This window comes from Pectinophora gossypiella, chromosome 2 (assembly GCF_024362695.1).
Source record: "Pectinophora gossypiella chromosome 2, ilPecGoss1.1, whole genome shotgun sequence".
Lineage (NCBI taxonomy): Eukaryota > Metazoa > Arthropoda > Insecta > Lepidoptera > Gelechiidae > Pectinophora > Pectinophora gossypiella.
This window is the reverse complement of record NC_065405.1, coordinates 14,313,815-14,339,112: the sequence shown is the minus strand read 5'-3', so window position 1 is coordinate 14,339,112 and position 25,298 is coordinate 14,313,815. Positions and strand designations below refer to the sequence as shown.

The window sequence follows — 25,298 nt, the reverse complement described above, 5'->3', positions numbered from 1 at the left end:
GCAGGTTGGAAGGTAAGAAAAGCAGTCGCGTCTGTAAAAAAAAACTGGACCTGCCAATTCTTCAGGTTAAGTAAGCTAACCCTGTGAAAACGGAATAACGCTAAGGATATGATAATCTTATTACTATTTCTAGAATATTCCTTACATCAATAAGATGTTAATTTTAGTATTCGATCAATGTTGTGGAGCCAAGTAGACTTCCAGTTTTGTTAATATAATATTATATATAATATAATAAAATGTTAGATACATTTCCAGCAATATATATTTAATTTATATTAATATAATATTTATTTATTTAATTTATATTTAACATTTTATAACTTTTAAAAATAGTCTTCGTTTATATTTAGAGTGTGACTTATTCCCGTTAAATCGAACTGATTCATTCAAAATTTTCTTACTTAATTATAAATTTGATTCTTACCTACACAAATTGAATTTATTTTATAAAAGCATTTTCGATAAGGCCGTCATTTAACACTTTTATTAAATATAAATTCGTGTCTCAACGCAAACTATAATTGCGTGTAATCAAGATTATATCAAAGAACCATATAAGGACGCGATTCGATTATTTTCACAGTTAAGTGTTTTAACATAACCTATGTCGATATTAATTAGTCTACATAATATAAATTACTAATTCTGATACTTATCGGAATAAGGAATTATATCACGATTATGAATATATCAAGTGCTCAACGGTGAAGGAAAACATCGCGAGGAAACCCACATTCTCGAGAAATGCATTTTCGCAGGTGTGCAACCTAACCTGTATTGGGCTGGCTTTCCTATTGCGGGTTGGAAGGTCAGACAGGCAGTCGCTTCTGTAAAAAACCGGATCTATCAAATCTTCAGGTTAGGTAAGCGGACCCTGTGAAGAACGAAATAATGCCAGAAGAGATGATGATGATGATCGCAATAAGGAATTATTGTAGCATTAGGTTATAAGCAAAAAAGAAATATTTAACATATTTACTTTCAATAAGGGGTCCCGGATATATTGAATTATTGATTGGATATAGGGGTATATTGAAAATGCATCACGCCTGTATCCCCGAAGGGATAGGCAGGGGTGTATAAATACACCCACTCTCCTCGCCAGCCATCTTTAAGTCCCATGTAAAGGGAGCGACCCTATTGCTATGAAACGGACATGAATTCAAAGTCATAAAATCGAATTCATTAGTTTAGAGCCCTAGCCAGGTTTCGAACCCGTGACACTACTATGTAAGTCACGCGTTCTCTGAACACACCTATCGCGGATTTTATATCATATTCCGTTTATTTATAGCGTTCATTATAATACAACAAGTCGATATACGTCGCAATGTTTGACGTAGTATTATTTATAAATAACATAAATGGGCCACATAAATAGATCTCAAATGATATATGTTCGCAATTAGTTACCAGTGGGTTGAAATACGGCTAATTGCGTAGTTTTAAAATTAAAAATGCAAAGGATAGCAAACCGGTCAAATGGATATTACTTATTACTTCACTTCGTTCTATTTGCATACTTTTTTGTATTGCACAGTTGTCCCACAATTTGTACGGGACATATTCACAATTATTGAAAAAAAAAAAAAAAAAAACTTTCTTTTGTTTAAAATCCAATTAGGTACAATGTGTTTCGGCGAACAAATACAAGGCGATGAATTTAAAAGAAACAGGTGTCCAGTGACTGCAGTCCATTCCAGTCCGTTTAATATTCAGTGTTCATGAGTTAAGGCTCGTCTTCACTAACGATATGAGTCGATATCGGTCGACGTCGCTAGTTTTCGACCGACTGCTGTCTTCCGAAATCGCGCGTTTTTTTTTTTTTTGACGTGACTTATTGTAGATTTGCCGCAGATGGCATTAACTACTTGGCCGGACAAATGGGGAGCGCTGAAGGCTCTCACCCGGTACAACGTTTAAGACAACAGGCCTGAGGGTGCCCAGTTGGGCGCGAACCTCGGCTCAGGGCGTCATCTGAGAGGAAAAATATTTGAAAGAATTAATCGACCCTAGTGGGTCGATAGCGATAAGCGCTGAATGAGGGAAATCGTCGACCACGCCGGCGGGGTCGGTATCGGGGTCCTGAAGTGTTTGGTGTCGCGAGCTGATTGGCTGCCTCTATGGCTAGGGTAATCGGGTCGTCGGGATCGTATATTAGGACGGACGCCGATACTTTTCAGTACCGTCCCTAAGCGGGATGTATTCGGAAGCCGCAACTACCAGGGGATTTGGGTGGTGCGGAGCAGAATCGAAAAAACGTTTGGAAGCTAATTTGAGCCATTGGGCAATGGTTGGCAGACCTAGGCCAATGTGCAGATTTTCATTGCGAAGGAACCACGGAGCTCCCGTGGCTTTCCGCATGAAACGATTTTGTATTACCTGTAGACGGTGAATTTGAGAGGTGCTCGCGTGAGCGAAAACTACCCCTGCATAGGTCATGATTGGACGGATGCAAGTCGTGTAGATTTTCACCTTATTCCTAAGGGATAATTTACTTCGCTTGTTAAGGAGACAATGAAGACGGCCCATTACAAACGCGGCGCGATCGCGCACTCGTTTGATATGGGCCTTGAAAGTAAGACGTCTATCTAAGACTACGCCGAGATATTTGACTTCGAAATCGCGCGACGCGGGGAATATAATATGAGAATATACTTGGCAGAGGCGGACTTATTGTAATTATCGCGATAACCGAAGTCATCGCGGACGCGGATGGATAGCTTAGTTGACATATAAATTAATTGATGGAGTCTTATCCTTCTAGTTTCACTTTTTTTTATGTACTTCTAATTTTTATCCGTCAATGCCATCGTTAAACGAGTTCATGTTAACATTTTTTTATCAGGTTATGTTGTGTTTCATATTGATGTCGTAGCCAGATCGACACATGAAATGGTTGAACACATCATGAAATGATCAATTCTACGATTTGGCCACGACATTGACACTGTGGCGTTCTTACGTAATAAACATATCTTCTCTCTTTTTTCATCATAATCACTAACCTAGGGGTGTTGATGACCTACCAACGTAGGCTGTGTCTAGTTTAATTAGTCTTTTACCGTGTGGGTTGTTATATTACCAACCCCATCAACCCTGGTGTCAGGTTTATTATTAAGCCGCCAAAGGCCCCTGACATGGCTCATGTAACGCTCAACCACTGGACCACAGAGGCCGTTAATTAGTGTAACTTATTAACTTGTCTTAAGCGTTTTAACACAAAAAAAATGCAAGCAACAAATTATTATAACGAGCGATTAACTCAGTTTTTCACGCTTTTACCTACAGTGTTACTCGGCCTTTATACACGGTTACGCTATTTATGGATACAGAAATCACGCTTGTGCCTCTTTGGGGGAGAGCAGAGCGACAATTGGGTAGTTTCCTAGGTCAAACATAATTTATGAAATTCTGATTACTAAATAGACAGATCTAAAGGTGACATAAAACGTTTTCTTCTTTTCTATTTAACTTATTTATGAATTTTAACACCATAAGCTAAAAAACTAGCTACCTAAAACATGCATAGCATGCTATTTTTTCCTAAAAAGTAGCATGGAGACTGCTACACCGACAAGAGCGTGGCTCTTAAACGAGTGATGATGATGAATTTTAATAAAGAAAAATGTAATAATTAGTGCGACAGTTTGTCACATTTTTCTATGAGGTCACAAGTTGCATTTTCATAAAAATTCCTTAGTAATTTCGTATTTTGACGTTTAGTAAAAAGTAACTGATTTAATTAGTTGGAAACTAATAGGAATCATTATTGTGAAATCACAGGTGACGTACAGACACACACAGGTGATGGTTAGACAGGTGATCGGCATACTCTATGGTTAGATTATGTTTCTTCTAAGTTTAGACGTCCCATTTGTCCTTAGTATCCGGACACAGGGCCCTAGTGCAAATGTGCTCTAATTTAGATAATCATACTTTTATTACCGATCTTAAAATGTAGTACTTGCACAGGACATTTGCTATAGATTAGCATTAGCATGATAGACACCTTGTGGTGGCCATAAATTTCCGTTTTCTCATTTAAAACTCGACTAGGCACCGGTTGCTTGCGCGCCGCGGGCTACTCCAGTCTTATTAATTTAGACTTAAGGTCAGATGTAGATATAAATACGTAGATACAAGATATCCAAGCGATACTTATCGCTACTTGTATCAACAAATTACACGTTCCGTGTTTTTGACGCTAAGTAGTGGGAACGTTTGATCTTTGAATGTGTGTAACTGTAGATCGTTATTGAGGCATCGCAGGTAGAGTAGGTTTTGTTAATGAAATGTTACTAATTAATAGGAGGAGCTCGGTGGCGCAGCGGTTCACGCGCTCGGTCTGCAATTGTTGAAGTTAAGCAACTTTCGCAAAGGCCGGTCATAGGATGGGTGACCACAAAAAAGAAGTTTTCATCTCGAACTCCTCCGTGCTTCGGAAGGCACGTGCCGTTGGTCCCGGTTGCATTAGCAGTCGTTAATAACCACCAATCCGCACTGGGCCCGCGTGGTGGTTTAAGGCCCGATCTCCCTATCCATCTATAGGGAAGGCACGTGCCCCAGCAGTGGGGACGTTGATGGGCTGGTGATGATGACTAATTAATACGGCTATAGTTGGATCTGTTCGTAATAAATTGGCCTGGGGGGTTAAAAAGGCCACATCGAAACAATTCATCTAAAAAGAAATATTACTATTTAACATTTGTTTACATTGCGCACTTAGTTTTACATGCCTAAATGTCAAATTGTAATGTTTAGTTTTTAGATGAATATGGTATTTGACTGCGTCGAAGATAAATTATGAAATGTATGCTTAACTTCAACAATTGCAGACCGAGCGCGTGAACCGCTGCGCCACCGAGCTCCTCCTATTAATTAGTAACATTTCATTAACAAAACCTACTCTACCTGCGATGCCTCAATAACGATCTACAGTTACACACATTCAAAGATCAAACGTTCCCACTACTTAGCGTCAAAAACACGGAACGTGTAATTTGTTGATACAAGTAGCGATAAGTATCGCTTGGATATCTTGTATCTACGTATTTATATCTACATCTGACCTTAAGTCTAAATTAATAAGACTGGAGTAGCCCGCGGCGCGCAAGCAACCGGTGCCTAGTCGAGTTTTAAATGAGAAAACGGAAATTTATGGCCACCACAAGGTGTCTATCATGCTAATGCTAATCTATAGCAAATGTCCTGTGCAAGTACTACATTTTAAGATCGGTAATAAAAGTATGATTATCTAAATTAGAGCACATTTGCACTAGGGCCCTGTGTCCGGATACTAAGGACAAATGGGACGTCTAAACTTAGAAGAAACATAATCTAACCATAGAGTATGCCGATCACCTGTCTAACCATCACCTGTGTGTGTCTGTACGTCACCTGTGATTTCACAATAATGATTCCTATTAGTTTCCAACTAATTAAATCAGTTACTTTTTACTAAACGTCAAAATACGAAATTACTAAGGAATTTTTATGAAAATGCAACTTGTGACCTCATAGAAAAATGTGACAAACTGTCGCACTAATTATTACATTTTTCTTTATTAAAATTCATCATCATCACTCGTTTAAGAGCCACGCTCTTGTCGGTGTAGCAGTCTCCATGCTACTTTTTAGGAAAAAATAGCATGCTATGCATGTTTTAGGTAGCTAGTTTTTTAGCTTATGGTGTTAAAATTCATAAATAAGTTAAATAGAAAAGAAGAAAACGTTTTATGTCACCTTTAGATCTGTCTATTTAGTAATCAGAATTTCATAAATTATGTTTGACCTAGGAAACTACCCAATTGTCGCTCTGCTCTCCCCCAAAGAGGCACAAGCGTGATTTCTGTATCCATAAATAGCGTAACCGTGTATAAAGGCCGAGTAACACTGTAGGTAAAAGCGTGAAAAACTGAGTTAATCGCTCGTTATAATAATTTGTTGCTTGCATTTTTTTTGTGTTAAAACGCTTAAGACAAGTTAATAAGTTACACTAATTAACGGCCTCTGTGGTCCAGTGGTTGAGCGTTACATGAGCCATGTCAGGGGCCTTTGGCGGCTTAATAATAAACCTGACACCAGGGTTGATGGGGTTGGTAATATAACAACCCACACGGTAAAAGACTAATTAAACTAGACACAGCCTACGTTGGTAGGTCATCAACACCCCTAGGTTAGTGATTATGATGAAAAAAGAGAGAAGATATGTTTATTACGTAAGAACGCCACAGTGTCAATGTCGTGGCCAAATCGTAGAATTGATCATTTCATGATGTGTTCAACCATTTCATGTGTCGATCTGGCTACGACATCAATATGAAACACAACATAACCTGATAAAAAAATGTTAACATGAACTCGTTTAACGATGGCATTGACGGATAAAAATTAGAAGTACATAAAAAAAAGTGAAACTAGAAGGATAAGACTCCATCAATTAATTTATATGTCAACTAAGCTATCCATCCGCGTCCGCGATGACTTCGGTTATCGCGATAATTACAATAAGTCCGCCTCTGCCAAGTATATTCTCATATTATATTCCCCGCGTCGCGCGATTTCGAAGTCAAATATCTCGGCGTAGTCTTAGATAGACGTCTTACTTTCAAGGCCCATATCAAACGAGTGCGCGATCGCGCCGCGTTTGTAATGGGCCGTCTTCATTGTCTCCTTAACAAGCGAAGTAAATTATCCCTTAGGAATAAGGTGAAAATCTACACGACTTGCATCCGTCCAATCATGACCTATGCAGGGGTAGTTTTCGCTCACGCGAGCACCTCTCAAATTCACCGTCTACAGGTAATACAAAATCGTTTCATGCGGAAAGCCACGGGAGCTCCGTGGTTCCTTCGCAATGAAAATCTGCACATTGGCCTAGGTCTGCCAACCATTGCCCAATGGCTCAAATTAGCTTCCAAACGTTTTTTCGATTCTGCTCCGCACCACCCAAATCCCCTGGTAGTTGCGGCTTCCGAATACATCCCGCTTAGGGACGGTACTGAAAAGTATCGGCGTCCGTCCTAATATACGATCCCGACGACCCGATTACCCTAGCCATAGAGGCAGCCAATCAGCTCGCGACACCAAACACTTCAGGACCCCGATACCGACCCCGCCGGCGTGGTCGACGATTTCCCTCATTCAGCGCTTATCGCTATCGACCCACTAGGGTCGATTAATTCTTTCAAATATTTTTCCTCTCAGATGACGCCCTGAGCCGAGGTTCGCGCCCAACTGGGCACCCTCAGGCCTGTTGTCTTAAACGTTGTACCGGGTGAGAGCCTTCAGCGCTCCCCATTTGTCCGGCCAAGTAGTTAATGCCATCTGCGGCAAATCTACAATAAGTCACGTCAAAAAAAAAAAAAACGCGCGATTTCGGAAGACAGCAGTCGGTCGAAAACTAGCGACGTCGACCGATATCGACTCATATCGTTAGTGAAGACGAGCCTTAACTCATGAACACTGAATATTAAACGGACTGGAATGGACTGCAGTCACTGGACACCTGTTTCTTTTAAATTCATCGCCTTGTATTTGTTCGCCGAAACACATTGTACCTAATTGGATTTTAAACAAAAGAAAGTTTTTTTTTTTTTTTTTTTCAATAATTGTGAATATGTCCCGTACAAATTGTGGGACAACTGTGCAATACAAAAAAGTATGCAAATAGAACGAAGTGAAGTAATAAGTAATATCCATTTGACCGGTTTGCTATCCTTTGCATTTTTAATTTTAAAACTACGCAATTAGCCGTATTTCAACCCACTGGTAACTAATTGCGAACATATATCATTTGAGATCTATTTATGTGGCCCATTTATGTTATTTATAAATAATACTACGTCAAACATTGCGACGTATATCGACTTGTTGTATTATAATGAACGCTATAAATAAACGGAATATGATATAAAATCCGCGATAGGTGTGTTCAGAGAACGCGTGACTTACATAGTAGTGTCACGGGTTCGAAACCTGGCTAGGGCTCTAAACTAATGAATTCGATTTGCTTTAAAATACAAAGAAAATTTGCATATAATTTATCGTTAGATAAAGCATAGGCGAGCTTATCCCTAATTGGGATTTCTTCCAGCTAACCTTGGACAACCTGAAAGAAACTCACTGGGCCGGAGTGGGAGGACTTCGTAGCAACAGTTACTGCAAGTTGTCTTTCATTACTTGTGACTCTGCCTACCCAGTTAGGGATAACAAACGCGAGTTTATGTAGGGATGTTGACTGACACACGCTTATTTACACTGAAAGTAAGTCGTGATCACCCAGCCAATTCCGTTACTACTTTAGTATTTGACAGAAAGAGAGAGAAAACATTCGTATTTAACAGACACCATTGCATTATGAATGAATGTCATACATAAATGCCAGTCCCCCAGTTGCTTTGCAGCTTAATCATAACGTGATCCAAGCCGGTTGTTCGCTTCAAAGCCGTAGGCTTCTGTGCTTTAAAATCAAGTCTGCGCCATTTGGTTATAAATCCCGAGTCTGATAGAGTGAGTGATTCATTCGTAATCAGACGATGTAATAATTCGTATTACAAAACCGGAGACACGTGCGCTGGTTGGGCCCACGCAGTTCCGCACTTTCGCGGCCCTGCGGCTGAAGGTCTCAGGTTCTATAAAGTGAACAGCTATGTTCCACAGAAGCTCGTATCTTATTTAGGCTTTAATATCAGGAGAATATTAGTTTTACTCCCAAAGTCTTCCATTCTTCAGAGGCTATAAAGGCCAATGGTCAAAACGGCTTTCAGATGACTTCAAAACTGACGAAATGTCCAGCCACAGTAGATACATTACGTCTTATGTATTAAAACGTATATTTGTAGGTAGATTTATACTTTTAAATAAATACCGTAATATTCGTTTGTGCCTGGTTAATATCAATAGCTTAGCCCCCTATTACATGGGACTTCAACATAGCTGGTGACGAGTGGGTGTTCTATGTGATATACACCTCTGCCTACCCCCTCGGGAACACAGGCGCGATGCGATGTCACGTTGGTATCTATGCAAGTGCATTTGGCCAACATAGCCGGCCCAATTCCATTTCATCTTTAATTCTTAACTCTTATCTTCGTTGGTTGAGTAAGTCCCACAAATTCTACACTAATTACAACGTAAAACCCATCATAACCCCATCATTATATTTAGAAGACAGAGTTCCGTATTCCGGGTCTATAGAGATCTTTGACTTTATGGTCCACAAACCACGGCCTGTTCGATTCGAAAGCCGTTTGAAGGCCTCTCAGTTGGTTTAACTATTTGTCAATGAATTACAATCTGTCAATGATAGATAACAGGCTGCTTAACACGACTACATTATGGCTATAAAGTTAAAATTTCTGTAGCACGAGACTAGGATTCAATATTCTTTTGACTTTCAAAGTTTCAAGTCACCCGATTAAGAATAATTAACAAAAAAGACCCTACCTATTACCTATTTTACCTATATATGATAATAATAATCATTTGTATTCATAACTTTGTTACACGTCAAATTAAAATACATCTTATAAAATAACGAAAAAAAAAGAAAAATTCATTCATCGTATAATCTGCGATATACAGATAAGTTATACTAAAACTACAAATTACATTAAAATATAAGTCAAATCAGATCAAATATCTATACTTTAACATTGGAAACAATACATTAAGAATGTATAATTTAATAGATATACATTAATAATTATGTTATATCCTTTAATAATATAATGGTACCTATTTTAAAACTGAGTCCTAATTTATCAACTTTTCTCGTTGTGAGATTTTCTAAGTACCTAGATTACTTACAAGTACCTTTAGTTTTAAATTCACGAATAATAATATAAGTTGGTTTAACACGTGTTCGGGTATTCTTTAGTTTGCCCATGTAATCTTGCGCCGACTATAATTATCCCCATTTGCGCATTTAGGTAACACGTCAATCAAAATTTATATTTGTTAAATGTATGAGTCATTCGCTTCCGTATAGTTACATTCGGCAACGTGTATATTACGTTATATAATCATAATAAAGGTCTAAAATGTAATTAGAGGTGGTATTGTGTGTCTGAAAAGTTAACTTACATATATAGAATTCAAACCCAAGATAATAATTTAAGCACCTTAGTATCCGCGTTAGTATGATATTAAAACAAGTATTCTCTCTCTCTCTCTCTTTCTCTATTTAAGAGCTGCCCTCTTGTCAGTGGAGTAACCGCCAAACCTTCACCTCCCGATACGACACGACCTGCACCTTCTCTTTTATTTGTTTCATAAATGTTATCCTAGGTCTACCCCTTCCTCTCTTCCCTTCACTATAGAGAACCGGAGAGGAAATATGTTTGGCCACCTGATACGACACGATTCATTTATAACAAACATTATAGAAGGAAAACAAGTATTACAAATTGAAAAATAAACACTTAATTACGTGTTTGTGAACCAAGATCGGGTCTAATAAGCAAACATGGTGTAAGATGCCTTACGGCTATAGACAGAGCGCGTAAGCGCACGGAAACAAGAGAAGTATGTAAAGATCCAAACAAATGGAATTCCATAGTCTCTGCTTACCCAATAATTCAATAATTAATAATTTAATAATTAATAGTTAATTCATACACATCATTCAGACAGTGTATGTAAGACACGGAACGATCTACCCAGCTGGTTGATATAATGAACAGAACGTCTAGTTCAGTTAGTACAGTTACTGAAGATCATATATCAATGTAGATAATATTTTACAATAGCTTCATTACTCGGTACGAGTTAGATCTGTCAAAGTACAGAAGCCAATGTTGTGACGTACATTAGCATAGTGATGTATCAGTCGAGATTAGGCCGATCGATTATGTTCTATCTTACAATAGGCAGTGGATGAGAAGCAAAGGGGAAGGGAAGGACAAATTACGGGCAGGGGATAATAGGATTTAAAGAAGAGAGAAGAATATAGACCAGAAAGAATATAGAAGAATAGGCTATTTGACAACTTACTCAAATGAGATTTTCTATGAAAAAAATTCGATGGAATTTGTATGGCAATACTGTCCTGTGACGTTATTAATAAAAGCAGTCAAAAGTCGGACTCATTGTTACTTAATACATAAAAGAAAATCGAAAATAAGTCAAAAAGAAAAATGAAATTGATTATGTTAGACTAGCATCTATTTCTAGCTTAACTTAAGTAATCTAGGTAGGTACTTGTAAGTAATCTAGGTACTTAGAAAATCTCACAACGAGAAAAGTTGATAAATTAGGACTCAGTTTTAAAATAGGTACCATTATATTATTAAAGGATATAACATAATTATTAATGTATATCTATTAAATTATACATTCTTAATGTATTGTTTCCAATGTTAAAGTATAGATATTTGATCTGATTTGACTTATATTTTAATGTAATTTGTAGTTTTAGTATAACTTATCTGTATATCGCAGATTATACGATGAATGAATTTTTCTTTTTTTTTCGTTATTTTATAAGATGTATTTTAATTTGACGTGTAACAAAGTTATGAATACAAATGATTATTATTATCATATATAGGTAAAATAGGTAATAGGTAGGGTCTTTTTTGTTAATTATTCTTAATCGGGTGACTTGAAACTTTGAAAGTCAAAAGAATATTGAATCCTAGTCTCGTGCTACAGAAATTTTAACTTTATAGCCATAATGTAGTCGTGTTAAGCAGCCTGTTATCTATCATTGACAGATTGTAATTCATTGACAAATAGTTAAACCAACTGAGAGGCCTTCAAACGGCTTTCGAATCGAACAGGCCGTGGTTTGTGGACCATAAAGTCAAAGATCTCTATAGACCCGGAATACGGAACTCTGTCTTCTAAATATAATGATGGGGTTATGATGGGTTTTACGTTGTAATTAGTGTAGAATTTGTGGGACTTACTCAACCAACGAAGATAAGAGTTAAGAATTAAAGATGAAATGGAATTGGGCCGGCTATGTTGGCCAAATGCACTTGCATAGATACCAACGTGACATCGCATCGCGCCTGTGTTCCCGAGGGGGTAGGCAGAGGTGTATATCACATAGAACACCCACTCGTCACCAGCTATGTTGAAGTCCCATGTAATAGGGGGCTAAGCTATTGATATTAACCAGGCACAAACGAATATTACGGTATTTATTTAAAAGTATAAATCTACCTACAAATATACGTTTTAATACATAAGACGTAATGTATCTACTGTGGCTGGACATTTCGTCAGTTTTGAAGTCATCTGAAAGCCGTTTTGACCATTGGCCTTTATAGCCTCTGAAGAATGGAAGACTTTGGGAGTAAAACTAATATTCTCCTGATATTAAAGCCTAAATAAGATACGAGCTTCTGTGGAACATAGCTGTTCACTTTATAGAACCTGAGACCTTCAGCCGCAGGGCCGCGAAAGTGCGGAACTGCGTGGGCCCAACCAGCGCACGTGTCTCCGGTTTTGTAATACGAATTATTACATCGTCTGATTACGAATGAATCACTCACTCTATCAGACTCGGGATTTATAACCAAATGGCGCAGACTTGATTTTAAAGCACAGAAGCCTACGGCTTTGAAGCGAACAACCGGCTTGGATCACGTTATGATTAAGCTGCAAAGCAACTGGGGGACTGGCATTTATGTATGACATTCATTCATAATGCAATGGTGTCTGTTAAATACGAATGTTTTCTCTCTCTTTCTGTCAAATACTAAAGTAGTAACGGAATTGGCTGGGTGATCACGACTTACTTTCAGTGTAAATAAGCGTGTGTCAGTCAACATCCCTACATAAACTCGCGTTTGTTATCCCTAACTGGGTAGGCAGAGTCACAAGTAATGAAAGACAACTTGCAGTAACTGTTGCTACGAAGTCCTCCCACTCCGGCCCAGTGAGTTTCTTTCAGGTTGTCCAAGGTTAGCTGGAAGAAATCCCAATTAGGGATAAGCTCGCCTATGCTTTATCTAACGATAAATTATATGCAAATTTTCTTTGTATTTTAAAGCAATAAAGAGTATGTACAAACAAACAAAGTCCTAAGATGGATATTATGAACCTTATGGTGACAAGAGGTCCGTCTATCGCCCATAACAATTGTCTATCATGTTAGAAAGAACAAAATCTCTATCGGATTTTGTGACGTGCTCAGGAAGAGAAGCAGCTGAAGGTGGAGTAGGAACTTCTATTTCCCGTGGTCCACCTCGTACTCCACCCAGGTGAACCACGGGGATCTTTTTTCCCCGTGTTCTACTTGCATAGCCATATGTTTCTAACAGTAAGTTATGAAAGAAAATTATGGATCATCTTAATACTTTTAAAAAAAATTACATCGGGCTACTTAGCCTCCGGGGCATTATGTTTTGTCCGGTAAAGGAGTTAATGCCTTTCGGCCAAGTAGCTAATGCCGTATGCGGGAAATGTACAATAAAGTCACGTCCAAAAAAATGAGGCGTTTCGTTTTTGGGCAATGAATGTCATAAAATGATTTGTGACAGATCAGGTTTAATTAATTTTATTAAACAGGAACAGGTCAACGGCGAACTAGACTTTAATGTTAATTTTATTTATGGTGGACATTTATTATTTTGAATCGACTAAGAAAATAATAATAAACTATTTTTCGTGTAATGAAAACATTAGAAATACATATAAGAGTCATCAATATACTGTAAGCTAATGATAATGATAAATGACAAGAAGCGATTTATGTGTTTTCTACATACATACATAAGACCACGCCTATTTCCCGTTGGGGTAGGCAGAAACCATGGAATTCCACTTACTTCGATCCTGACACATCACTTTCAACCACCACCACTAATCTTAAGTCCCATGTAATAGGGGGCGAGCATATTTCCATAAACAGGGCACAAATCCAGGAAACCACGTGATATCAATTGTTAAGAAAACACATGAAGTCGAATTCAGTGATTTAGAGCCCGAATCGATTCCAACCCGTGACGATTTAAGTCTCGGATTCACTGACTTTTTGCTCACCGATTCTTTTGACTGATGACCAAATAAATTAATAAACAAATGCAGTAGCTATCATATGAGATCTTCCATGATTCTGACCCTAGGAATTCAGTTCAAGAATTGCTTTGCGCGGCAAACTTACTGCACTTCTAATATAACCGGTTCCAAAAAATACTTGAAGAATTTCCCACTCACGCGTTCCAACCCGACACTCAAGCCATCTGACTTTATACAGTTTCGTGTTGATACAAAATTAACCGGCCATTTTTGAGCTCGAGGTGTGTAATCAGGCGATTGGCGAAATAATTTATAATCAGAAATTACTGGAATTACTCAAATGGAAGGTAACATCGGCTGTTTATTAAACAGAAGCTTATAAGATGCTGTCCGCTTTTAAATGTCATATTTTAGGGTTCCCTAGCGTTTGGGTCTTCGTAGTCCAGTGGCTCACGATCCGGAGGATCTGAATTTCAAACCCGGTAGGGACTTTATGATTCCTAGATTATTCAGGACATTGCTGAACACCCTATTAATGAAGTAAGATGATCCGTGCTCCGGAGGGACGTTAAACCGTTGGTCCCGGTAGGTACTTACTGATGTAAGTACGTAGTCGTTATGAGTCATGTCAGACCTTTGGTGGCTCAATAGTAACCCTGACACCAGAGTTGATAAGGTCGGGCATTGGTCTCACAACCTACACAAGAGAAGAAGTGTTTGGGTTAAAGACGGTGTATTAAGTTGGAGATTTGCAGTCGCTTGGGTGTGGTTATGGTTATCATATGGGTATCAAGAAAATATTTAGTGCAACGTAGAGCTATGGCATTGTATTTATTATACAATAGGAGTACTTTTCTCTTTTGCGACGTTAACGAGAATATCAACATATTAAATTTTTCATTTATATAATTTATGTACTGAACCTTCATTGTGGTCGGACAATTATTTTTTAATTGCCTCGAAAGCCATGTAGGGAGGTAATGATATCGCCCGCGGGTGTGGTTATCCTAAACAGATCTAATAAGGTCTGGTGTCGCATCAGTTACGCACCTTTATTTTGTCGATGCTCAGTCTACGTCTAGGGCTTTTTACATCAGAACCAGTCCCCGATCTCCTCTTAATATGTCAAAGTGACGCGGCACCACTCATTATCTCGGTAGCTCCTCAATTCGGTTTCTCTTTGCTTTTTGTGACAGCTCACGCTACTTTTTTCACACGGCCTCTGGTTAAAATAATTAGAGGATTCATTAAATAAAGGACCGCTCCGACCTGAACATGTTTAAGCGTTTACATACTTTGTAGTAGTCGAGCGTAATAATAGCACAGTGATCAAAGAACGAGTTAAAAGTTAATTCAGTTAGCTTTTTATCCGCGTACAGTATTAAATAGAAAGGGAAAAACGATGTCTGTTTTGCATTTTTATTGATGCTTTCGTAGTTTTTGTGCGGTCTCGCCCCTAACGTGTGGAAAGTGCCCTCAATCAATATTAATGAATTTCCATTCATGGACATAATGAGCTCGTACTTGTTGGCTGCTTTGCGGAATTATTATATTCAATAACGAGTAAACTTATCGTACGTTAACCTCTAAGAAAGTGGTGGGCGAGGAAGTTCTATTTTTAATTGAAGAATAGAAAAAAAAGTAAAAAATTGATTAGCTTTGCAACAAGTTACAAGTACTAATTGCCTTTTGAAATTGTATCAGTTTATTATCTACATAAACTGGATAAGATTATTAGTTTTACTGTACCTAAGTATACATACATATATGTACATAACCCTTCGAGTTGCTTCGCTCTACAGTGACTTAAGGTTTATAATTTATTTATTTATTACTTATCAAGTTATCATTTCATATACTTTACGTAATTCTCACTTCTCCGTCATAGACCCATTCGTGATCGTAGTATCACGGGTTTGAATCCTGGCTCGAACTCTAAACCACCGTATTCGACTTTGAGTTTGAAATGTTTGGATAAATGTTTTTTTATGTATTCTGACTTCTTAAAAAGCACAACATGTAACACCAGTACCAGTACCAGTTTCTGGTCTACAACTTCTTTAAATATTCTCCAAACGTCTTAAATATAACGACATGTAACATGTTCTAACTTCTTAAATGTCTAATAAAAAAAATCTATACAAAGCCAAAATCTTCTTCTATCGTGAGGGTTGTGCGGTGGATTACCAACCAAACCCTGGTGTCAGGGTGTCAACCCCTGATATGGCTCCTGTAACAACTACTAATTTACATCAGTAAGTAGTAACCGGGACCAACGCAACGGCTTAACGTGCCTTCCGAAGCACGGATCAGCTTACTTTCGGATGATCGGGTGATTAGCCTGTAATGTCCTAACCAAACTAGTGATTTTTGTGATACGTCACCACCGGGATGTGAACCCGGGATCGTGAGCCCATCCCTCAAACCACTAGACCACGGAGACTGTTAAAAGCCAAAGTAAAACAACTAAATCCGGTAGTTACCTAGGTCAAAGATAATTTATGAAATCCTGATTACTAAATAAAGACAGATTTAAAGGTGACAAAAAAGTTTTATTTTCTCTATTCAAACTATTTACAAATTTTAATAAAGAAAAAATTAATAATACGTGCGACATTTTGTCACGTTTTCTATGACGTCACAGGTTGCATTTCCATACAAATGTATAAAGTTTTTTTTTACATTTTTGTAAAAAGTAACTGTCTTGACTAGTTGGAAACTACCCTATGGGCTTATGTAACAGTCTAATTCCTGATGTAACTTTTATTTTTTTTATTGTTTTATTATGTAAGCTGTTGGTGTACCTTTATAAATAAAAAAAAATAAGCCACTGTCATTGTCAGTGGCGACGTCGCCGTCGCGCCTTGTCGTAAGTGTCGTGACAAAAATTCATTAAGCGAAACTGTCCCGCTACAAGATGAACCGTCTACAACCAGCTGTATACCCTGCAGGGATATGTATTAATAACCGACACCAGTGTAGTGCTGTTCCCGGGAATATTACCATTTTCCCATTTTGAGAATATTCCCGTTGTAAAAACTGTTTTTCCTTTTTAAATTAGGTAATAAAGCTCTATATACATACAGGGTGTTAGCGACATCGTAACGAAAACTTTGAGGGATGATTCAGGCCATGATTCTGAGTTGATATCAAGTGGAATTTGCCGTCGCAAAAGTATGGAACGGAAAATAATAAAAAAAAATGTATGGCTACTTGTATGTACTTGTATAGGGTGTAAGTGACATCGTAACAAATACTGAGGGGTAATGATTCAGCTCATTATTCTGAACTAATATCGAGTGGAGTTTTCCATCGCAAGAGTGTAGAATTAAAAATAATTTAAATAAAATACATGAATTTTGCGACGGAAAATTCCACTTGATATTAACTCAGAATCATGGTCTGAATCATCCCCCTCAGTATTCGTTACGATGTCACTAACACCCTGTATTTTTGCTCTTATTTACTGCCGGAAACATTATCACTGACCAAGGCACATTTGCTATACGCATATATACAGAAACTCACGCCCGTTATCCCTAACGGAATGGGCAGAGTCTCAAGTAATCAAAGATACACAGTGCTAAGCTGCCAGATGCTTTTGCCATCAATCTATAGTTTAGGCTGTTTAGTAAAGGCTGTTTGATAAAGAAAGATCTACACTAAAATAACCTGAAGGCCTTATTAAACACTGTGTTAAAAAGTGTTGTTTGTTACATAATACATAGCATTAACAAACCATTTACTTACCATACTTAGATCTAATGAATACTCATAGTGTGACAGCACCCTGCGCCGGCGCATCTCACGACCTCAACAATGTTGGGAAGGCATCTAATCGATACTTGAAAGTGCACACAATGCTTGGGAGTCTAGTCTCGTGAAACTGGCACAATATTCGTTTTTTTACCGTGATCGGCTCAATGAGGACAATATGAGCGGATTAACTGAGTAGCATAGTATGATAGTGGAGTGATTCCGAGAAATGGACCGTCTCGTCTGGAGTAAAAAATAAACTTTGTCCATTTGATTTTTAACCGACTTCAAAAAGAAGGAAGTTATTATATCCTTTTTGGAAGTGGCTTTTAAGGGTGTAAGAACGGCCTCCGTGGTCCAGTGGTTGAGCGTTGTGCTCACGATCCGGAGGCCCCGGGTTCGAATAACATTGGACCTCAAACCCTCAGGTTAGGTTAGCGGACCCCGTGAAAAATGGATAAACGAGATACGGGATAGGGAGATGATGATAAAATGATATACCTAATTTGATACAAAGTTGAGTTGAAACTTACTGATAATACATATTTTTCTGATATGTCCCTTTCGAACTTGGCTGCATCACAGATTAACTGAAAAGTTACTACGGCTGGGCGCATATGACATAAATCACTCGATCATTAAAATGCATTTTTTTAAATAACGCGCCCGCCAACCAGATTGATATACCTACGTCACATCATCGCAGTAGGTTACTGTCAAGTTTCATCTTTTTAGTAAACACGATGTTGAAGCATTTAAAGACGGTGGAACACGAGCTTATTATTAGCAACAAACACGATGCCAAAGTAAGAACTGGGGGGTTAAAACAGCCACATCGAATTAGATGAATTGTCTAAGAAAGCAATATTGTAATTTTATATTTGCGCATAATAAGTTAGTGCGCAATGCACACAAATGTCAAATAGCAATATTGCTTTCTTAGATGAATTGCTTCAATGCGATTGCCGACAAATACGATTCGCCCTTAATGTGCCACCTGATTAGGATGGCGGGCGGATTTAAATCCGAATATCGTCCACCTTATTTTGTAAACTAACTTAGCGTGTAAGTTTTTGTTACTAACCCTATGGATCTTATGTTGTCCGAATAAATAATTTTTGATTTTGATTTGAATGTGGCCATTTTGACCCCCCAGTTATAATAAGGTCATGTTGCACCGTCTTTAAACGCTTCAACATCGTGTTTAACCCCCCTGGTACAGCTGCCAAGTAGGAATTGTATCCTATCAAACCTGTCAACTGCTAATTGCTTCATTGATCTTTAACTGGCGCTGTCCCCATTCAGGGTGTAACTTTTTTGTGTCTCTACTGGTACCCACATTCCTTATCAAGAGACTATTGGAGACATCTAGCAGGTGCACGCGCATGATAGTTTTATCTTTCCTTTTATTCTTTTCTAATCGATTCTGTTATTGTATCCGCTTTATTGGCGCAAAAATAGCTGCAATTTACTTTTACGGAGTCGCTAAGCAGGTTACGGGAGCTACTTTACGGTACATTTATGCCCCGGGCATCTCCGCTTGTTTGAATCGGGAACAATTTTAACGATAATTGACGCAATGATATCTACTGTCCCATTTAAATTGGATACTCAAGTTACACGTGTACTTATTACATCTCGGCGTAGTCGACGATTTCCCTCATTCAGCGCTCATCGCTATCGCCCCACTAGGGTCGATTAATTCTTTCAAATATAATCCTCTGAGACAACGGCTTGAGCAGAGGTTCGCGCCTAACAAGCCTGTTGTCTTCATGTACCGGGTAAAAGCTCTCAGCGCTCCCCATTTGACCGGCCAATAAGTTACGTCAATAAAAAACTTATTAAAACTGCGTTGAACTATTAAATGATTAGTTAATCGTGTTAAAAATTAATCGCACGTGCGATTTTACGCCCGATTGATCCTAAAGTCGACCATCCGCAAAAAACGGTGAATTGTAAAAATGGTGCGATTATCTAAGGGGCGGCAATAGCCGAAGGTGGATTTATTGCGGGTGAGAGGATGGTAGATCCGATGGCGGTAAAAAGCGCGGAATGTGCGAGGCAAGTCGCGGGTACGGGAATGTCTAATTAAAACTTTATCTATCCCTCGCTCTTTCTCGAACTAAATCCAATCGAAAGTCCATTTGATACCGGAAAAATTGTTACGTCAGTCATTGCTATTGTAAGTCTGGCGCCATTTTTCTATAACTTACAACACTTGTCATTGTTTGAGGTTTACGCGGTTATAAATATCACTAAACCACATAATATCGGGGAATATCGGGAGTCTCATATTTCTAATTTAACGCGGTAAGAATAAAAATCTGTTATTTTATGAAAAAAAAAAAAAAAAGTAAAATTTGTTAGATGTTGCCAACAACGATAAAAGCGTCAAGATCGCTGATGAATTTGTAATTACTAATTTTAATAATTTTCTTTTTCAATAGCATGTGAAATAATATATTTAAGGAACTATTTATTATGTATGTGTAGTAACAACATGTTTACCAACATAAGCAATTATTGAGTAATCGCAATCTTATCGATAGGTACAAATTGAAAGTAACGACATCGTTTGTCCTGGCGTATCACTTAGCCGCAATTACGAGAATTAAATCATAATTACATGTAACGACGATGCATTTTCCCATGGGACAGAACACACCGAGCTATTTGGATTATAATAAGCTCGGCTATTATCTATGTAAATGCAATTATCTTGTATGGCTTCTATGAAACTACGTTTAGATATGCCGGCGGTTGTCCGCCGGGTAACGATTGCAATGGTTGAATGGAAAGGTGATGTGACATTAGACTCTATAAATATATAATGTCATATATTCCATATTTGTTAGTCCCAATTAAAGAAGCACGCCTCTTGCATTATTAAACGTAAACAACATGCGCAATAAGTGTGCTCGGATGCCGACGGGAAAAAAAGGAAATTAAACAGCATTTAACTCGACATTTAAAGATCGCATTAAAAATTTACATATAAAATAATGCCTGATTAATAAAACATGGCTTTTATAATAAACAATTATTACATAATATAATTTTATTAAACACTAGAAGCTTATTAAGTTATCAAATGACAATGCTTAACAACTTCTTTAAAGTAAATCGTTAAAAAGTTAAACATGACACGACAACATTTTTTTTAATCTCTGCTTACCCCGGTGGAAAATAGGCGTGAGTTTTTGTATGTATTCTTTCTCAATACTTCTGCAAATTACCTATTGATTCGCAAGACTATCATTTAGGTTTGTGATTTGTTCACCGCGTTTAATATTATTAGGTTACACGATTGCTCATAGTTCATAGACGTAGGTGTGAAGCTTTATTGACTTCCCGACCGTTATTTATGCCTGTAACAGCCTATAAATTGCCTTTATCAATAGTGGATTGTAATAAAGACAAATAGGTATAGTGCCTTTTGTTATAAATCAATCGTGGTGGGGATTAGCTTATTTTTATTTGTGTTACCTGTCTCGGACCAAGTTTTCGCGATTTTCGTAGTATCATTTATCTGTATATGAGATAGCCTTGTTCAAAACGAGTGACTTTAATCTTAGTTACACGGGTTCCAATACCGGCTTGGGCTCTAAACCATTGAATTTGACTATGTAAGTTTGATAATTGATATCACGTGGTATCCAGGACCTGTGTCCGGTTAATGGCAATAGGCTCACCCCTATAAAGTACAAGGGACTTAAAACATAGGTAGTGAAGAGTGGGTGTAGTAGATACTATACACCTTAGCCTACCACTTAGGGAATACAGGCGTGATGCTATGTTGATTTATCTGATCTGATCTGTGGCAGAAAGAAGCGTGGTCGCCTTGTCATGTCAAGCCATTTTATCCGCTTATCTCTACTTAAATTCAATCTATAAGATCGTTTTAAAATGATGGTTATTTAATATTTATTCGATATTAATCTTGAATTCAGGTTATGAATCAAATCTACAAGTCCTGTTTGGAAAACCCATATTTACATAGTTCATTGCATCAAAAACATCATACCGATCTATTTGAAACGTTGAATATCAAGAAACAACGTTTATTTGCAAAGTTCATCATGTCCCAGAGTCAATTTGCTACAGGAGTGATGAAAAAATTTCCACGAATTCATCGGATGTGTGAGCATTAACGCGAGATCATTAAGGAAAAGCTGTGCTGTCATCGACCGTATGATACGAGCATCTTATGGCTAAAGCTGCCATGGACTCGGCCGTAAAAGAGTATAAAAAAACAAGTTGGAATGTTCAAATAAGTCTTTGGATTTTTGAAATTTAGGTTTAAAATACGGCTTTAAAAGTTCCCGGGTTCTACTATTTTCCTCAAAGTGGCATCCAGCAACAGATTATTAACAAAACACGCTAGCTAGGTCACAATCAACAAAATCGGACATTCGATTTGTCGCCGCCGACGGCTCGTCCAGTCCTGTCCATTCGACAAACTCCGAAATGCTAAAAATGGCATAAATAATTTATACGCGGCTTGCTCGATCTGAGTTTTTGTCGCGGCGACCTGTCCACTGATGCATTTATAATATAAGGGTGGTTTTTGCTCGGTGCCCCGTCCGCGGTGGAATGCAACCGCTAAAATTGATCGGACTCCAAACGTGAGTTGCAGCGGTAATGGTGCGGTCGTATTGTGGTCCCGACTGATCGCTAATGCCTTTATATGCACATCCCGGCCGGTCCGAACATTGAAACGTGCTGTCTGATTTAGCCACGCCACCATTGCATACCTACGTGGTCGACTCAAATCATAACGTTTTGGACAAGATCAACATCACCGCAGAACAACAGATTTAATGATTCCGCAATATCCGACACCAATTTAACAAATTTGATTTTTTTGCGCAACCACTTCAAATTGTACCCGCACGTAAGCGCTTATCAGAAATAGATGTTTTTCTGTTTGTACAAACGGGAAATGTTTCAAAGAAACCCGTAGAAACCTTTCAAGTTGTCAGAGTTGAGATACAGTTAATCTTGATTGCTCTTGCAAATATTTTTCGTCATCATTTAGCTATTTGGACCCTTCCGGACTTGGAATAACTTTCTTTCTTTCATTTTTTAAAAGCGAAAGAGTTTAAGAGTTCCGCTTTGTATGAACTCTGCAACTTGAAGAGATTCCTTTATTTTTATTTGTGATTTGTTAATTTAAAATTATGTTTCTATATTTAATGTTGTTTTTCTTCTTTCCAGTAAACAAGCCGTTTTCGACGGGAAACGGGCGATAAGGGGAGGAATACCTTTCGTATTTCGTAAGTATACTGAAATTTAAAATACAAATACTTTAGAATTAGGTTTATGTTTCCATAATAATGGAGTTGTTACACAATGATGCAATGGTCCCGCAGATTTGATTTCGTGTAAATATAATATTAGAATCGGGTAAATAGAGATCTCTTGATCCGGATCAGTCTGGCCGAATTGTCTGGCATCCTGTCTATATTTTATTTGGTTGACAGTATCGGTAGAAATATGTTATTCGCAGTGATAAGTATTAATAGTAACCGCGGCCAACAGTTTAGCTCCACTTGATTTAGCTTGCGATGCTATACTATTTACCAAACTCCGTTTTTTTCTGACATTGTGCACAGGGAATGGAAAAATCCGAAGGATCATCGTGCGAATGATCAGAACACCAATATTCAGACAAAAACTTGTCTAGTATCTATGTGGAAAATGACTTTTCTGTATTCTCCCCAACAGCTCAATTCGGACAATGGGCGTTCGGTCCGCAGCATGGATTCGCCCGGATAGCGCGTTGGCATGTGGAAAAAATGCCCGAGCGGCTGCCCAGCGGCGACGTGGAGGCTGTCTTCAGCCTGATGGACGATGACTTCACCCGCTCCATGTGGCATTTCCAGTTAGTATACTTAACCTCTTTAGACCGAGATTTCCAGACACAATAGTTAAACAATGGGGTTTGGATTTATAAAGAACATTCGGTCTTAGGAGGATATACCAATGATCCTTGGATTATTACAAAGAAGAGAGCTCGCTGCGCTGGCGCGTGAAGATGATACCGGAGAGGCTGCCCAGCGCTGCTTTGAGCCCTATTTGGAGAATGCGTGACTAACATCATAGTCTGAATTCGAATTTAGTTTGAATTCATGTTTGGATCATATAATCAAACATGAATTCAAACATGGATCCAATCATGGAAAACATATGTATGTTCCCATTTCTGCCCAGTTAATGGCAATAGGCTCGCGTCAAATTACATTTACATGGGTTTATAGTAGTGGGTGTACAATACACTTCTGTCTACCCCTTCAAGGATACAGGCGTGATGCTATGTTATGTTATTCTTGATATTCGTTCCATATTAAGAGCAGCTGTGGGCACCAGGGTCATCAAACTAGTGTAACATCACCTCAACAGGTGTCTGTTGAATTTCTTTCTCCGACAGACACAGAGCAACTGGTGGTTGGTGAGGATGTCATTGTACTTCCACTGTTGAGGATCATAACTGTTTCTCATTTGTTTTTTCCATCTGTAATCAACCATTCTTGTGTTTTTATATCTATATGAAACCCCCCCCCCCCCCCCCAAAAAACAAAATACCCAAGTCTGTCTTCCACAGGTTCAGACTAACATACCGGCTAATCCTGCGTGAGAAGGAGCTGCACTTCAACATCGGCGTGTACAACCCCAGCAAGGAGCTGACGTTCAGCTGTCAGATGCTGCTGCACACCTACTTCAAGGTGCCCGACGTACGCCGCTGCCAGATCACCGGCATGCATGGATGCATGTTCATTGATAAGGTACAAGTCATCCTATGTCATCTAACCTAGATATACTGATCCCCTTTGGTCATGATCGTTCTTCTAAAGTGCCCAAATCGCAGAATGTCCGAAACATGGTGAGTAGCTATAGGTAACTGGTGTCTTAGCCTGCATAAATAATTGCAGTTCAACAGCGGTGTTTACAACCCCAAGAAGGAGCTGGCGTTCACTGTCATGCACGGATGAATGTTCATTGATAAGTTATACAATAAACGTCAATTATAAAATACATATCTATTCATATCTGCTACTACTGCTACTATCGTGTGGGTTTTGAGGTGGATTACCAACCTCATCAACCCTGGTGTCAGGGTTACTATTGATCCGCCAAAGGCCCCTGACATGACTCATGTAACGACTACGTATATTACATTCATGTAATATATCTGCTGACCCTGGGCGAGAAGCAATGTCTTTTCAATGTATTGAGGAACTTTTCGTCCGTATGCCTACCTAAGTTCGTAAGACTTAAATAATCCTTAACATTGTCCCTAATCCTTCCAGACGCGGGAAGGCGCGGTTTACCAAGAGACTCGCGAGGTGGTGACCATCAACGAGTGGACGGACCGCATCTACCAGAACACCATGCAGGAGCACATCATCACTAACGTCGTCAGCGGACGCAAGATGAGGATACAGAAGTACAACTTCCCTGATACTGGTGAGTTTTACATGCTCAGGGCTCATTGGTAAGAGAATCGCTTCTAGAACAAGAGAAGACTGGAAGTTTATATTTACTATGACAAAACGGAGGAATTG

The 25,298-nt window shown here is 38.5% G+C and overlaps 1 protein-coding gene across 1 annotated transcript in view; it reads left to right on the top strand.

Annotated features, from left to right (window-relative positions):
• LOC126378818 (uncharacterized) overlaps positions 1-25,298 on the top strand; it is a 49,986-nt gene that overhangs the window by 19,646 nt on the left and 5,042 nt on the right. The window contains exons 3-6 of the mRNA XM_050027240.1: positions 22,951-23,009; positions 23,461-23,617; positions 24,338-24,518; positions 25,044-25,200. Of these exons, the coding sequence (XP_049883197.1) occupies positions 22,951-23,009; positions 23,461-23,617; positions 24,338-24,518; positions 25,044-25,200 (554 nt within the window). The remainder of the gene's footprint in view (positions 1-22,950; positions 23,010-23,460; positions 23,618-24,337; positions 24,519-25,043; positions 25,201-25,298) is intronic.